Source organism: Tachyglossus aculeatus, chromosome 20 (genome assembly GCF_015852505.1).
Source record: "Tachyglossus aculeatus isolate mTacAcu1 chromosome 20, mTacAcu1.pri, whole genome shotgun sequence".
Classification (NCBI taxonomy): Eukaryota; Metazoa; Chordata; class Mammalia; order Monotremata; family Tachyglossidae; genus Tachyglossus; species Tachyglossus aculeatus.
In genome coordinates this window covers 32831412-32847180 of record NC_052085.1, presented here as the reverse complement: position 1 = coordinate 32847180, position 15769 = coordinate 32831412, and the positions used below count along the sequence as shown (strand labels likewise).

At 51.6% G+C, this 15769-nt stretch overlaps 1 protein-coding gene across 1 annotated transcript; it reads left to right on the top strand.

Annotated features, from left to right (window-relative positions):
• Positions 1-1228: 1228 nt before the first annotated feature.
• Positions 1229-7839, top strand: LOC119941444 (mitochondrial uncoupling protein 3-like). Its single transcript, XM_038761889.1, has 7 exons — positions 1229-1343; positions 2027-2258; positions 2858-3059; positions 3338-3535; positions 4035-4136; positions 5410-5587; positions 6588-7839. Exons 2-7 carry the CDS (start codon positions 2133-2135, stop codon positions 6700-6702), a joined length of 921 nt encoding a protein of 306 aa, XP_038617817.1. The 5' UTR covers positions 1229-1343; positions 2027-2132; the 3' UTR covers positions 6703-7839.
• The last annotated feature ends 7930 nt before the right edge of the window (positions 7840-15769 follow it).

The window sequence follows — 15769 nt, the reverse complement described above, 5'->3', positions numbered from 1 at the left end:
ATGAAGACTGTGAGCCCCATGCAGGACAGGAACTGTGTCTAACCTGACAACTATGTATCTACCCCAGCACTTGGTACAGTACCTGGGACAGAGTAAGCACTTAACAAATACCATTTAACTGGGCTCTTGAATTAGGTTGGGGATTGGGAACCTTACAGTTTGAGACAGAGGGAGGACAGGTACCTTATGCCCAGTTTTACAGAGGAGGAAACCAAATCCCAGAAAAGGTAAGTCTCTTGCCTAAGGTCCCACATGCCCAGCTGGTAATGGAACCCAGGTCTCCCGGCTCTGTCCCTTGCTCTTTCCAGCAGGCTCTGCTGCGTCACTGTTATTCCATGAACTGTGTTTGCAGCCTAATCTCTTATTTCACACTTCTTTAACCGCAAACCACCTGCTGCCAGGAACTGGATTTAGCCTGCAGATTCTGTAAGCCTAGTAGCTGCTACAGTTGTGAGTAGTTCACCCTGAGGGAATCCCCATAAAAAAGGTAAGGGGAAGGGTTTTGCCCAGGAACTGGATTCATCAATCCAGGTTGCTCCATGTCGGCCTACTGGCCTGCTGACCCCGTGGTCCCGAGCGGCAGGCGTGACGGTACTTGGATTTGGCAAGGCCGATGCGATTTCCAGTTCCTGCCGACCTGTGTGTTCCTCTCCATCCAGCCAATGTACTAATCTTCCCAGGCGCCTGCCATCACCTTTGCTCCAGTTCCCGGCCCAGTTACTCCCCTTCCCCAACGGCGGGCTCTGGGCACCAAGCCTGGCCCAGGCGCTCGCTCCACGAGGCATCCGGGGCTGGCCCGGCAGCCTTGGCCCTGCCCTCTCTGACCAGGTTTGGAGGGCCACCCTGAAGACTTCACACCCAGCTTCCCCATTCGGTCCCGCCAGCCCCTGGGACGTTCGGGTGCCAACCGCTCCCAGAATCTGTCTCCCTTTCCGGAGACGGGAGTGATCCGTTTTAAAGGGCAACGGGCCTGGAGAAGGGAAAGAGTGTGTGACCTTACATTAGCTGACCCTGTAGTCAAGTGATCTGGGTTCCTGTTGGATAAAGTTTCAGCCTGATGGGAGGCTATAAATGAAGGGGTCTCCCGGCAGCCCGGCCACAGCTAAAATCCCAGGAGGGGAGAGCCAGTCACCGGCCTATGACTCTTTGGAGGAGTCCGGTCCCCACGGCAGCCCGTGCTCATAGGTGAGGTCGCAGTTCGGAGCTCACCAGATAAGTAGTCTTGGCTCCAGGACTGCCTCTCCGGGAGGGCGGTGGAGTTTGATATTTCCAACTCCTGAGTCCAGCCAGAGCAAGTGGGAAGCGCCCGGAGGCGGCACGGGGACCTGCCCCAACCTGTGGAGGTGAGTTCCCGTCACCAGCTAGGGACCAACAGCAAGGGGCTTGTGGGGAGCCGGGCCTTTGCGAGGGTGCTAAGTGGAAACTAAGGAAACTGATGAGGGTCAGGGTCAGGATGAGGGTCTTCCTCATCCTCCTCCTAAACCTCATCTTCATTCTCATCATCCTTGCCATCAACCTCAATGCAGGGAGAGCTGGACCTCCCTGGGGGTGGAGAAAAAAGCCTGGGGAGACCAGAGGAGGAAAGAAGCACCTGATGCCACCTCCCGCTTGCAACCTGACTCTGGGATCCTGGGGGGTTTGTTTGGTCAGTGGACTAGGCCCAGGGCTAGGGCTTGGGGCTCACTGGCTTCACCATCTATGCAAAAGGAGCCCACTCAGGGTTACGGGACCCAGAAGCAAGGGGAGGCCCGGGGCCGGGGGTCCAGCTTCGATGTGCTGAGCCAGGCGCCCCGACCCTAGAGAAGGTTTAGGCCCCCGGAGGCCTGAGCTGAAGTGACTTCAGCTGGGCAGCAGGGCCTGGCTGAGATTCGGGATGACCCCTGGAGCCTGGCAACCCCTCGGCTCCTCTGACCCGCTTTTGTTTCATCTCCTATAAAACGGGGTGACCTCGCCTTGCCCTGCCTTGCTTTGCCGTGCCAGTGTGGCTCAGACCCAGAGAAGGTTGTTTCATTCTTTAACTCTGTAGCCTCCTAGCCTCGGCCACACGTGCAAGCCAACGACGGAGCTGCCCCCTTTAAGGGCCTCTGTGACCCTCTCCCATTCCGGGCCGCCTATTTCAATCCTCTGGGACGATGGTTGGCTTCAAGCCCCCCGACGTCCCTCCCACCACAGCGGTCAAGTTCTTTGGAGCTGGCACAGCGGCCTGTTTCGCCGACATCCTCACCTTTCCCCTGGACACGGCCAAGGTTCGCCTGCAGGTATATGGTTTCCCACCCTCATGCCCGCAAACACAAAGTTGAAAGGAGGCCTGGGGGTGGCCCCACACTCTCTGTCTGCCCTAAGGGCTCTGCCTTTTGCTCCCTCCCTTGCCTGATGGGCTTGTTTCTGGGCTTCCTCCACCCTGGTCCTGGTCCCTCCCTGTCTCTGGGGCAGGGAGGGTTAGGGAAGGTGTCCCGGGAGAGGTGGGAGGAAGAGGGGGGAGAAGGGAATGGAGGAGAGGAGGAAATGGGACTGGAAGGGGAGGGATGTGTGGGCCTAATGTTCACAATGTTAACTTTTCTGTGCCCGTTACCTCGTCTGTAAAATGGGGATTAAAGCCGTGAGCCCCATGTGGGACATGGACTGTGTCCAATCAGACTAGCTTGTATCTACACCACAGCTTAGTACAGTGCTTTGCCCATAGTAAGCGCTTAACACATACCATTAAAAAACAAAAAAACTGCAGCTCATTGTTGACCCCTGCTACCCAGGCGGTGAGAATATAGCCCCGACAGACTCAGGTCTAGCTCCCGAGGTAGCTAAGGCGCTGTCCTCTGGCACCTTGCCTCATCGCCCCCACCGTCCACGTGTCCTGCAGATCCAAGGAGAACGTGGGGCAGGGCAACCTGTGCGGTACCGAGGCGTCCTGGGCACCATCCTGACCATGGTGAAGACCGAGGGCCCGGGCAGCCTGTACAGCGGGCTGGTGGCCGGCCTGCAGCGCCAGATGAGCTTCGCCTCCATCCGCATCGGCCTCTACGACTCGGTCAAGCAGTTCTACATGCCTGCGGGATCGGAACGTGAGCGTGGCATTACGGGGGGCGGCGGGCAGGATGGCATAGGGCGTCAGGCATCGAAGCCGGGGGCCGAGAGGCTCAGTTCTAGACCGCCAGGCCTGGAGTCAGAGCGCTGAGCCGCTGGCCCGGCCCCTAGCCTGGGAAGCAGGCCCCTGAGGCTCTGGTTCCCCACAGCGGGAGCCCATGAGATCGTTCCAGGGACCCCTGAGGCCTCCCCATCTCCAGGCAGGCCACCGTCACCTTATGCCTCACTAGTCAGGCAGCCTCCACATCCCTTCCAGAGTCTAGCATTGCTGTGCGGCTCCTGGCGGGGTGCACAACGGGCGCCATGGCGGTGACCTGCGCCCAGCCCACGGACGTGGTCAAAGTGCGTTTCCAGGCCTGCCTGCAGCTGGAGCCGGGAAGCAGGAAATACAGCGGGACGATGGACGCCTACCGCACCATCGCCAAGGAGGAAGGAGTCAGAGGCCTGTGGAAAGGTAGGTTCTGGTTCCAGCTCCACTTCTGGCTCTCTGGGGACCAAGCCCTGGGGGAATGGTGCTGACTCCTGGCCTCCAGATCCAAGCCAAAAGAGACGGAAGATGCTTGTCCCCCCCCTCCACCCCCGCATCGGGCCATCTGGTTGTTTCGGCCCCCCGCCTCATCGTTTCTGGTCTCCTCATCTCCAGAAGCCACGCTCCTCTCCCCTTCAGCAGGACTGCCCACCCTGGCTGGTTTCTAGAGACAGAGGGAAGGGGGTCTCACCATTTCTGGTCTCTCCTGAGAGCTGAACAAGAGGACAGGGCCTTGAGCTGCGGCACGGGGGCTTCGGCTTAGACCCGCAGAAAGAAAATCACCCCATTTTGGGAGAGATCACGAGGGAGAGACTCCCATCTGCCTGGAGGCAGGAGGATGGACCAGGGGACCTCTCAAATTTGGTCACTCCAGGTGGCCGGGATTCTTTCCTTGCTCACCAGCTGCCTCTGCTCTCCCGAACAGGAATCATGCCCAACATCACCCGGAATGCCATCGTCAACTGTGCCGAGATGGTGACCTATGACCTCATCAAGGAGTCACTGATAGACCATCACCTGATGACAGGTGAGGCCTCTTGGTGTCTGGTGCCCAGGCAGCAGGGAGAAATGGATTGTAAGAAGGTAGCGTTCACACTCAAACACAAAGGGCAACCCTATACTGTGTGTGTTGTTCAACGCATATGTGCTTATACACACACATGCACAGAGTAAAACCTTTTTATGAAAGAACCTCTCAAAGAACAGACTTTCTTAGGTACTGACACCAGCTGAGGACCATAATCCAGAAAGAAAACTCCCAATTGGCAGGTAGGCCTTGTGGCAGAGTGGGGCTGAAACCCTACCCCTTCTCCCCGGTCATGGGTTCTAATCCCAGCTCCGCCACTTGTCAGCTGTGTGACTTTGGGCAAGTCACTTAACTTCTCTGTGCCTCAGTGACCGCATCTGTAAAATGGGGATCAAGACCGTGAGCCCCACGTGGGACAACCTGATTACCTTGTATCTTCCCCAGCTCTTAGAAAGTGCTTTGAACATAATAACCACTTAACAAATGCCATCATTATTATTATTATTATTATCATTCTCCACGGCCTTGATGGGCAGGGTTGTTTCTCACTGTTGCCAGGGCTACCACCTGCTCTGTCTGTACTTCCAATTTAATGAAGGCAACAGATGCCCCTGCCTAAAGTGCCAGACAGCTCCCAACTCTCCGTGGACAATTGTCTGCCCAGCCTCCCTCAGAAAAAACCCCGCTCACCTGGGCATCTCCTGGCCTGGCCTTGCCTGCGGGTCTCTGCTGTCCTCAGCAGCAGCTACCCTAAGGTCATCTGGAGGCTGAGCTTGTTGAGCAGGCCTGGACTGGAGAAGAGCAGGAGCTGGGCGGGCTGGGGACAGGCCCAACGTCAACAATCAATCAATCAATCGTATTTATTGAGCGCTTACTGTATGCAGAGCACTGTACTAAGCGCTTGGGAAGTACAAATTGGCGGTTTGGGTTAGGGTTAGGGTTGGGTTGGGGTTGGGGTTAGTCAACAGAACTGTCCTGTCTGAACAGGGCTGCATTCCTTGGCGCCATGGGACTTGGGGGTGGGGACGGGGTGGGGGGATCTGGGAAGGCAATTGTGGATGGATGTCAGCGCTAGAGAGGGAAATTTTTTTTTGTCTAAATGCACGAGGAGGGTAGGGTGCCTGCAATGCAGCTCTTCAGATGCCAGTTGAGCCTGAACAAATATGGACACAAAGGCTCGCTACAAGCCCGGCTCCCAGTCAGGGCCAGCCTGAGCCGGGAAGCCTCTTCCCAGGACACCGGGGCCTGAGCGGCTTTCACCTCTCCTCCGCAGACAACTTCCCCTGCCACTTCGCCTCGGCCTTCAGCGCCGGCTTCTGTGCCACGGTGGTGGCCTCCCCGGTGGACGTGGTGAAGACACGGTATATGAATTCTGCCCCTGGCCAGTACCCCGGCGTCTTCAGCTGCATGAAGGTGGTGGCGATGGAAGGGCCCACTGCCTTCTACAAGGGGTGAGGAAACTGGCACAGACCTTTACAGGGGCTGGGCTTAGAGAAGCAGTAAACCATCCCCAACCCGGCTGCAACCTCTAATCCCTCTGGCCAGAGCTCTTGGGCTCCTCTGACCTGCCTGCCTCCCTGCCACCCCTCCTCCCAAGCCGGCCAAGGCAGAGAGCCTCCTGCCTACTCAGCAAGGCTCCCACCTCCTGGAAATGGGGGCTTTTCAGAAAACCCAAGTGCTGATCAGTGGAGGCAGGAAAGGAGGGGCAAGAAAGGAGAGGAGCGGCTAGTACAGGAAGGTGATGTAAAGACTGGGCTGGGGGAGGGAGAGAGGAAGTGAGGACTAGAGATTTTTTTTTCTCCTGTTGATGCGATAGTGAGTTTCTGAGGAGCAAAACTGTCTTATTCCTCCCTCAGTAGTCAAGGCAGAGCTGCAGGGCCGGAGAGCTGGCTTGCAGTTGGTGCCTATGACTCACTGACTGAGGTCATGGCCCACTTGGAGACAGGAAGGAGTCTGCTTTGTGGGGGCAGTGCAGCCATCCCCAGGGCGGGGGGCCGGGGGGCATGACAGAGTAGCACCTGAGGCCCCTGGCTGGGCAGCAGGGCTGCCCCTGCCTTGGCAATCCCCTGCACCACTCAGCAGAGAAGTCAGTCAGTCAGTTACCTTAACTGTAAAATGGCAATCGAGACTGAGCTCCACGGGGGTGTCTAACCCAATTTGGATCCACCCTAGTGCTTAGTACAATGCCTGCCACACAGTAAGCACTTAAATACAACAACAACAACAATAATAATAATAGATGACAAGCTAACAATCTAGAGGAGCAAATGGGTTTCAGAGCCTGGGGAAAGGGGAACTGGCCAGTAACAGGGAGAGAGTTTCAACCGGAGGTCAGCGCTCCCTGGGGAACTGTTTTCACCAAAGAAAGCCCTTGCCCAAGGCCCAACCCCAGAAAAGGGGCCCCGACCACTAAGCTGATGGAGACATCTCTTGGGGTCTGTTTCTACCCAGGTTTACCCCCTCCTTCCTGCGGCTGGGATCCTGGAACGTGGTGATGTTTGTCACCTACGAGCAGCTGAAACGGGCCCTGATGGTAGTCCGCATGTCATGGGAATCTCCATTTTAGGAGAGAAGGGGCAGGGGATCACCGAGGCCTCACACCAGTGGCGGATGGACAGCGGTGACCCTCCTTACACGCACACAGATGCACACTCGCACTCACGCACTCCTGCCCCCACCCCGCTTCGCGGAATGGTAATTTGCTGCTGAATCTCAAGAAATACCCCTTCGGGATGCAAGTCTGAAGAGGTGGAAGAGCAGAAGGGTTCTACCCTTACACCAGCCTCTGCTTTTAAAGGAACACTTGTCACAAACTGGCAAGATGGAAATGTAAATTATATTAATTTTGGAAACGCAATAAGGCTATGCCTAACATTTAGGTCACAGATCGTTGAACTTTATAAAATGATCCCAAACAGGAGCCAGTAGGCCACACCGCTGAAACCTGAGGCATCTGAGAGCGAGGAGCCGGCAGACGGGCACTCGGTGGCCTTCATCCGTCAAGAGGGTGGAACTGGGGAGCCAAGGGCAGAAGCGCGGAGCAGAGGTCTACTGGGGGGATGTCTGGGTGACTGCACCAACCCCAGAAGACCCGCATAACATCCTCCTCCGCCCTGGACTCCCGGAGCTCGAGCCAGCGGGATCCTCGGAAATGCTCAGCTGAAGCATAACCACCTGTGGGAAAAACCCTGCCGCAGGTCGAACGACCGACCGATCGGGAACCCCAGTAGAGCAAGGATTTCATTGACGAGGACGAACCGAGGCTGGGAGAAGTTCATGGACCCACTCCCATTTCAGGAGGGGACCCAACAAGTTTGTTTAGATGGGAGCTGATGAGGAGCAGCTGGACTGCTGCTAGGAGTGAGGTGTGGGCAGAGGAGGGCTTTGTGGGAGGGCGCTTGGTGTACTCTCTGCCCTGTGGCCTAGGGCAGAGAGACGAGTCTCTTTGGCCTGAATATTTGCTGAGCTCCACCTGGGCACCGGGACTATGAAGGAAAGAATTGGTTTTGCGGTCTCGACGGCATGAGCCGAAGGTTCAGAAATTTAGGAAACTTGGGCCGCCCACCCAATAAAGGAAACCACGGACTCTGGCAGGGGAGATCGTGATGGCCATTTTCTTTGCTTTCTGTTCTTCTGTACTGCCCGATTCCACCGGTCAAGTCCACCGAGCCCTGGAGGGAAAGGCCCCAGACACCCACCCGCCTCTCTGCCCAGATGCTAGCAGCAGAGGCCGAACGCCAAATACACTGGGCAAGCACTGCAATCAGGTTCACCCAACCCCTTGTCCTCACAACCTCAGCAGCATCAGCCTCCTCTGCCCTACACTGGGCCGTGACCCTGGGTGCTCAGGTTCTCCAGCTGGCACTGCCAGGCCTGAAGAGCGGCCCCAGCCGGGACAATGGGCCAGGCTGAAGGCCCGTACCTCGCTGGGGGATGCTGAGGCTGGGGGCAGGAGAGCACCATCAAGGAGGAAGGGGCAGAACATGGGCCTTGGAAGCCAGAGGATCGGGGTGCTAATCCCAGCTCCACCATTTGCCTGCTGTGTAACCCCAAGCAAGTCACTTAACTTCTCTGTGCATCAGTTTCCTCAACTGTAAAATGGGGATTCAATACCCGTTCTCCCTCCTACTTGACTACGAGTCCCATGTGGGACAGTGACCGTGTCCCACCTAACTTGCATCTACCCCAGTGCTTAGAAGAGTGATTGATATGTAGTATAATAATGATGGCATTTATTAAGCACTTACTATGTGCACAGCACTGTTCTAAGTGCTGGGGAATTTACAAGGTGATCAGGTTGTCTGTCCCATGTGGGGCTCACAGTCTTCATCCCCATTTTACAGATGAGGTAACTGAGGCCCAGAGAAGTTAAGTGACTTGTCCAAAGTCACACAGCTGACAAGTGGTGGAGCCGGGATTTGAACCCATGACCTCTGACTCCAAAGCCCGTGCTCTTTCCACTGAGCTACACTGCTTCTCATAGTATGCAATTTAATACCATTTTTTTTAAAAAGCAGCAGGGGGTGGGAGGTGGGTTTGCTGTTTCTAACACCGTGTTCCACAGGGCCCAAAGGAGGGAGATTCTCCAAAATGGCTGTGAGTCTTCTGTTCGAATGTGGGCTCCTTATGACCCTGGACCATGTGAAGGCCCTCTGGGCCATTCCTGATGACCCTGTGGAAGCAGCATGGGCTAATGGATAGAGTACTAGACAGGAAGTCAGAGGACCTGAGTTATAATCCCAACTCCACCACTTGTCTGCTGTGTGACCTTGGGCAAATCACTAAACTTCTCTGTACCTCAGTTACCACATCTGCAAAATAAGGATTAAGACTGCAAGCCCCATTGTGGGACAGGGACTGGGTTCACCCGGATTATTTTGTATGTACCCCAGTGCTTAGTACAGTACCCTGTACCTAGTAAGCACTTAAATACCACAGCTAATTAAACTGAGTCAGTCAATTGTATTTACTGAGCACTTATTGTATGCAGAGCACTCTACTAAGCACTTAAATACCACAACTAATAAAACTGAGTCAGTCAATTGTATTTACTGAGCACTTAGTGTATGCAGAGCACTCTACTAAGCACTTGGAAGAGGACAATATTAATATAACACATTCTCCACCCATAGTGAGCTTACAGTCTAGAGGGGGAGACATGCATTAATCGTAATAAAAAAATTACAAATATGTACATAAGCGCTGCAGGGCTGGGAGATGAATAAAGGGGGCAAGTCAGGGCGACACAGAAGGGAGTGGAAGAAAAGGAAGCGAGGGCTTAGTCAGGGAAGGCCTCCTGGGAGAGGCCCGGGCAGCGCTAACTCCCACACAACATGTGTCTCTGTCCCTCTCTCTATAATAATAATAATAATAATGTCATTTATTAAGTGCTATGTGCAAAGATGTGTTTGTGTGTCCCTCTCTATCTGTCTGTGTGTGTGTATCCCTCTCTCTTTGAAGAGAAAGTGGAAAGAGCACGGGCCTGAGAGGCACAGGTCATGGGTTCTAATCCCCACGCCACCACTTCTCAGCTGGGTGACTTTAGGCAAGTCACTTAACGTCTCTGTGCCTCAATTACCCCATCTGTATAATGGGGATTATGGTTGTGAGCTCTACGTGGGATAACCTGATTACCTTGTATCTACCCTCAGTGCTTAGAAAAATGCCTGGCACATAGTGAGCACTTAACCAATACCACCATGATTATTATCTGTGGCTCAGTGGAAAGAGCCCGGGCTTTGGAGTCAGAGGTCATGGGTTCAAATCCTGGCTCCGCCAATTGTCAGCTGTGTGACTTTGGGCAAGTCGCTTCACTTCTGTGGGCCTCAGTTGCCTCATCTGTAAAATGGGGGTTAAGATTGTAAACCTCCTGTGGGACAACCTGATCACCTTGCATCCTCCCCAGCGCTTAGAACAGTGCTTTGTGCATAGTAAGTGCTTAAATGCCATTATTATTATTATCAATCATATTTATTGAGCGCTTACTGTGTGCAGAGCACTGTACTAAGGGCTTGGGAAGTCCAAGTTGGCAACATCTAGAGACAGTCCCTACCCAACAGTGGGCTCACAGTCTAGAAGGGGGAGACAGAGAGCAAAACCAAACATACTAACAAAATAAAATAAATAGAATAGATATGTACAAGCAAAATAGAGTAATAAATCTGTACAAACATATATACATATATACAGGTGCTGTGGGGAAGGGAAGGAGGTAAGATGGGGGAGGGAGAGGGGGGCGAGGGGGAGAGGAAGGAAGGGGCTCAGTGTGGGAAGGCCTCCTGGAGGAGGTGAGCTCTCAGTAGGGCCTTGAAGGGAGGAAGAGATCGAGCTTGGCGGGGTGTGTGTGTGGGGGGGTGTGTGTGGGTGTGTGTGGGTGTGTGGGTGTGTGTGGGTGTGTGTTGGTGTGTGTTGGTGTGTGTGTGTGGGTGTGTGTCTCCCCCGCCCTCCGCCCCTCTTGCTCCTGCCTTCTTCGGCCCCTGAGGCGGCGTTGGCGGGAACAATGGCGCGCGCACGCGCAGACACGAGCACATCCGGGACACCCACCTTGTCCGCCGCGCCCGGAGAAACGAAGGGTGGGAGGGCGGGGCCCGCTCGCCGTGCTCTTATTGGTTCGTTTCGCAGCAGCTGTGGCGGCTTAGCCAATGGGGGAGGCCCAGCCGGCCGGGGGGCGGGGCCCGGCCTGAGGGCGGGGCGCCGCCCGCCTTCTCCTCAGAACAGCCTCCTCCTCATGGCCAACCTGACTCTGTCATTCAATCGTATTTATTATTAATAATATAATACAATTAATATAATATATTATAACAATAATATATTATAATAATATATTATTAATAATAATAATGGCATTTGTTAAGCGCTCACTATGTGCCAAGCACTGTTCTAAGCGCTGGGGCGGATACAAGATGATCAGGTTGCCCCCCGTGGGGCTCACAGTCTTCGTCCCCATTTTACAGATGAGGGAACTGAGGCACAGAGAATAATAATAATAACGGCATTTGTTAAGCGCTTACTATGTGCTAAGCAGTGTTCTAAGCGCTGGAGTGGATACAAGATGATCAGGTTGCCCCCCCGTGGGGCTCACAGCCTTCATCCCCATTTTACAGATGAGGGAACTGAGGCACAGGGAATAATAATAATAATGATGATGGTATTTGTTAAGCGCTCACTATGTGCCAAGCACTGTTCTAAGCGCTGGGGCGGATACAGGATGATCAGGTTGTCCCCCGTGGGGCTCACAGCCTTCATCCCCATTTTACAGATGAGGGAACTGAGGCACAGAGAATAATAGTAATAATAATGATGGCATCTGTTAAGCGCTTACTATGTGCTAAGCACTGTTCTAAGCGCTGGGGCGGATACAAGATGATCAGGTTGCCCCCCGTGGGGCTCACAGTCTTCATCCCCGTATTTATTGAGCGCTTACTGTGCGCACAGCACTGGACTAAGCGCTTGGGAAGTCCAAGTCGACAACATCTAGAGACGGTCCCTACCCAACAACGGGCTCACAGTCTAGAAGGGGGAGACAGACGACAAAACAAAACATGTGGACAGGTGTCAAGTCCTCAGAACAAATAGAAGTAAACCTAGATGCACATCATTAACAAAATAAATAGAATGGTAAATATGTACAAGTAAAATAAATAGAGTAATAAATCTGTACAAACATATATACAGGTGCAGTTGGGAGAGGAAGGAGGTAGGGCGGGGAGGATGGGGAATAATAATAATAATAATGGCATTTATTAAGCGCTTACTATGTGCCAAGCACTGTTCTAAGCACTGAGGTAGTTACAAGATGATCAGGTCCTCCCACAGGGGGCTCACAGTCTTCATCCCCATCTTACGGATGAGGGAGCTGAGGCACAAAGAAGTGAAGTGACTTACCCAGAGTCACCCAGCTGACAAGTGGCAGAGCCAGGATTTGAACCCACGACCTCAGACTCCAAAGCCCGGGCTCCTTCCACTGAGCCACACTGCTAGGAAAAAGGGGGCTCAGTCTGGGAATAATAAGAATAATAATAATAATTGGCATTTGTTAAGCGCTTACTATGTGCAAAGCACTGTTCTAAGCGCTGGGGAGGATACAGGGTGATCAGGTTGTCCCATGTGGGGCTCACAGTCTTAATCCCCATTTTACAGATGAGGTAACTGAGGCCCAGAGAAGTTAAGTGACTTGCCCAAGATCACACAGCAGACACCCAAGGGTCATGGGTTCTAATCATGACTCCGCCACTTGTCTTCTGGGTGACCTAAGCAAGTCACTGAGCCTCAGTTACCTCATCTGTAAAATGGGGATTTAGACTGTGAGCCCCACATGGGACAGGGACCGTGTCCAACCCCATTTGCTTGTATCCACCCCAGTGATTAGTTCAGTGCCTGGCACATAGTAAGTGCTTAACAAATACTATAATTATTGTTATTGCCTCAGTTTATAACAGTGCTTTGCACATAGTAAGCGCTTAATAAACACCCTTATTAGTATTATTATTATTATTATTATTCCTCAACTTCCCACTCCCAGGGTTGGAGACCAGGGTGTTATCATTTGGATGTCTACTTATTTGTATTGCTGCCTGTCTCCCCTTCTCTAGACTGTGAGCTCGTTGTGGGCAGGGATTGTCACTCTTTATTGCTGTATTGTACTTTCCCAAGCGCTTCGTCCAGTGCTCTGCATGCAGTAAGCGCTTAATAAATTCTATTATTTATTTATATCGATGCCTGCCTCCCCTTCTCTAGACTGTGAGCTCGTTGTGGGCAGGGATTGTCACTCTTTATTGCTGTATTGTACTTTCCCAAGCGCTTCGTCCAGTGCTCTGCATGCAGTAAGCGCTTAATAAATTCTATTATTTATTTATATCGATGCCTGCCTCCCCTTCTCTAGACTGTGAGCTCGTTGTGGGCAGGGATTGTCACTCTTTATTGCTGTATTTTACTTTCCCAAGCGCTTCGTCCAGTGCTGTGCATGCAGTAAGCGCTTAATAAATTCTATTATTTATTTATATCGATGCCTGCTTACTTGTTTCGATGTCTGTCTCCCCTCTTCTAGACTGTAAGCCCGGTGTGGGCAGGGATTGTCCCTCTTTATTGCCAAATTGTACTTTCCAAGCTCTTAGTACAGTGCTCTGCACAGTAAACGCTCAATAAATGACTGACTGAATGAATGAAAGAAATACGATTGATTGACTGAATGAATGAAAAGTTGGACACAGTCCCTGTCCCACATGGGGCTCACAATCTTAATCCCCATTTTAGCCCCACAGCACTTAATGTACATATCTGTTAATTTATTTATGTGTATTGATATGTCTCCCCCGCTCTAGACCGTAAGCTTGTTGCGGGCAGGGAATTTGACTATTCATTGTTGTAGTAATAATAATAATGATGGTATTTGTTAAGTGCTTACTATGTGCAAAGCACTGTTCTAAGGGCTGGGGGATACAAGGTGATGAGATTGCCCCACGTGGAGCTCACACTTTTAATCCCCATTTTGCAGATGAGGTAACTGAGGCACAGAGAAGTAAAGTGGCTTTCATTCATTCATTCAGTTGTATTTATTGAGCGCTTACTGTGTGCAGAGCACTGTACTAAGCGCTTGGGAAGTACAAGTCGGCAACATATAGAGACGGTCCCTACCCAACAGCGGGTTCACAGTCTAGAAGGGGGAGGCAGAGAACAAAACAAAACGTATTGACAAAATAAAATAAATAGAATAAATACGTACAAGTAAAATAAATAGAGTAATAACGTCACCCAGCTGACAAGTAGCAAAGTACAAGTTGGCAACATATAGAAACGGTCCCTACCCAACAGCGGGTTCACAGTCTAGAAGGGGGAGGCAGAGAACAAAACAAAACGTATTAACAAAATAAAATAAATAGAATCAATATGTACAAATAAAATAAATAGAGTAATAAATAGGTACAAACATATATACATATATACAGGTGCTGTGAGGAGGGGAAGGAGGTAAGGCGGGAGGGGGATAAGAAGGAGGGGGCTCAGTCTGGGAAGGCCTCCTGGAGGAGGTGAGCTCTAGAATAATAATAATAATGGCATTTATTAAGCGCTTACTATGTGCAAAGCACTGTTCTCAGCGCTGGAGAAGTTACAAGGTGATCAGGTTGTCCCACGGGGGCTCACAGTCTTAATCCCCATTTTACAGATGAGGTCACTGATGCGATTGAATGAATGAATGAATGAGGCCCAGAGAAGTTAAGTGACTTGCCCAAAGTCACACAGCTAGAAGGGGAGGCAGACAACAAAACATATTGACAAAATAAAATAAATAGAATAAATATGTACAAGTAAAATAAATAGAGTAATAATGTCACACAGCTGACAAGTGGCAGAGGCAGGAGTCGAACTGATGACCTCTGACTCCCAAGGCCGGGCTCTTTCCACTGAGCCACACTACTTCAATACTCTCCCAAGCTCGAAGAACAGTGCTCTGCAGACATTGGGCGCTCAATAAATACCAATGGATGAAAAAGAATGAATCCCCGGCCCCGCCGCAGTAAAAGAGGGGTGAAGCCCACGGGGGAGGTTTTTCCACTGAGCCACACTACTTCAATACTCTCCCAAGCACGAAGAAGAACAGTGCTCTGCAGACATTGGGTGCTCAATCAATCAATCGTATTTATTGAGCGCTTACTGTGTGCAGAGCACCGTGCTAAGCGCTTGGGAAGTACAAGTTGGCAACATGTAGAGACAGTCCCTACCCAACAGTGGGCTCACCGTCTAGAAATGAATACAATAAATACGATTGGATGAAAAAGAATGAATCCCCGGCCCCGCCGCAGAAAAAAAGAGGGGTGAAGCCCACGGGGCAGGTTTTTCCACTGAGCCACACTACTTCAATACTCTCCCAAGCGCGGAGAAGAACAGTGCTCTGCAGACATTGGGCGCTCAGTAAATACGATTGAATGAAAAAGAATTAATCCCCGGCCCCGCCGCAGTAAATATATGTATATATGTATATACCTGTATATGTGTATATATGTTTGTACATATTTATTACTCTATTTATTTATTTATTTTACTTGTACATATCTATTCTATTTATTTTATTTTGTTAGTATATTTGGTTTTGTTCTCTGTCTCCCCCTTTTAGACTGTGAGCCCACTGTTGGGTAGGGACTGTCTCTATATGTTGCCAATTTGTACTTCCCAAGCGCTTACTACAGTGCTCTGCACATAGTAAGCGCTCAATAAATACGATTGATGATGATGATGAGTAAAAGGGAGGTGAAGCCCACGGGGGAGGTTTTTCCACTGAGCCACACTACTTCAATACTCTCCCAAGCGCGAAGAAAAGTGCTCTGCAGACGTTGGGCGCTCAGTAAAAACGACTGGATGAAAAAGAATGAATCCCCGACCCCGCCGCAGTAAAAGAGGGGTGAAGGCCAAGGGGGAGGTTTTTCCACTGAACCACACTACTTCAGTACTCTCCCAAGCGCGAAGAAAAGTGCTCTGCAGACATTGGGCGCTCAATCAATCAATCAATCAATCAATCGTATTTATTGAGCGCTTACAATGTGCAGAGCACTGTGCTAAGCGCTTGGGAAGTACAAATTGGCAACATATAGAGACAGTCCCTACCCAACAGTGGGCTCACAGTCTAGAAATGAATACAA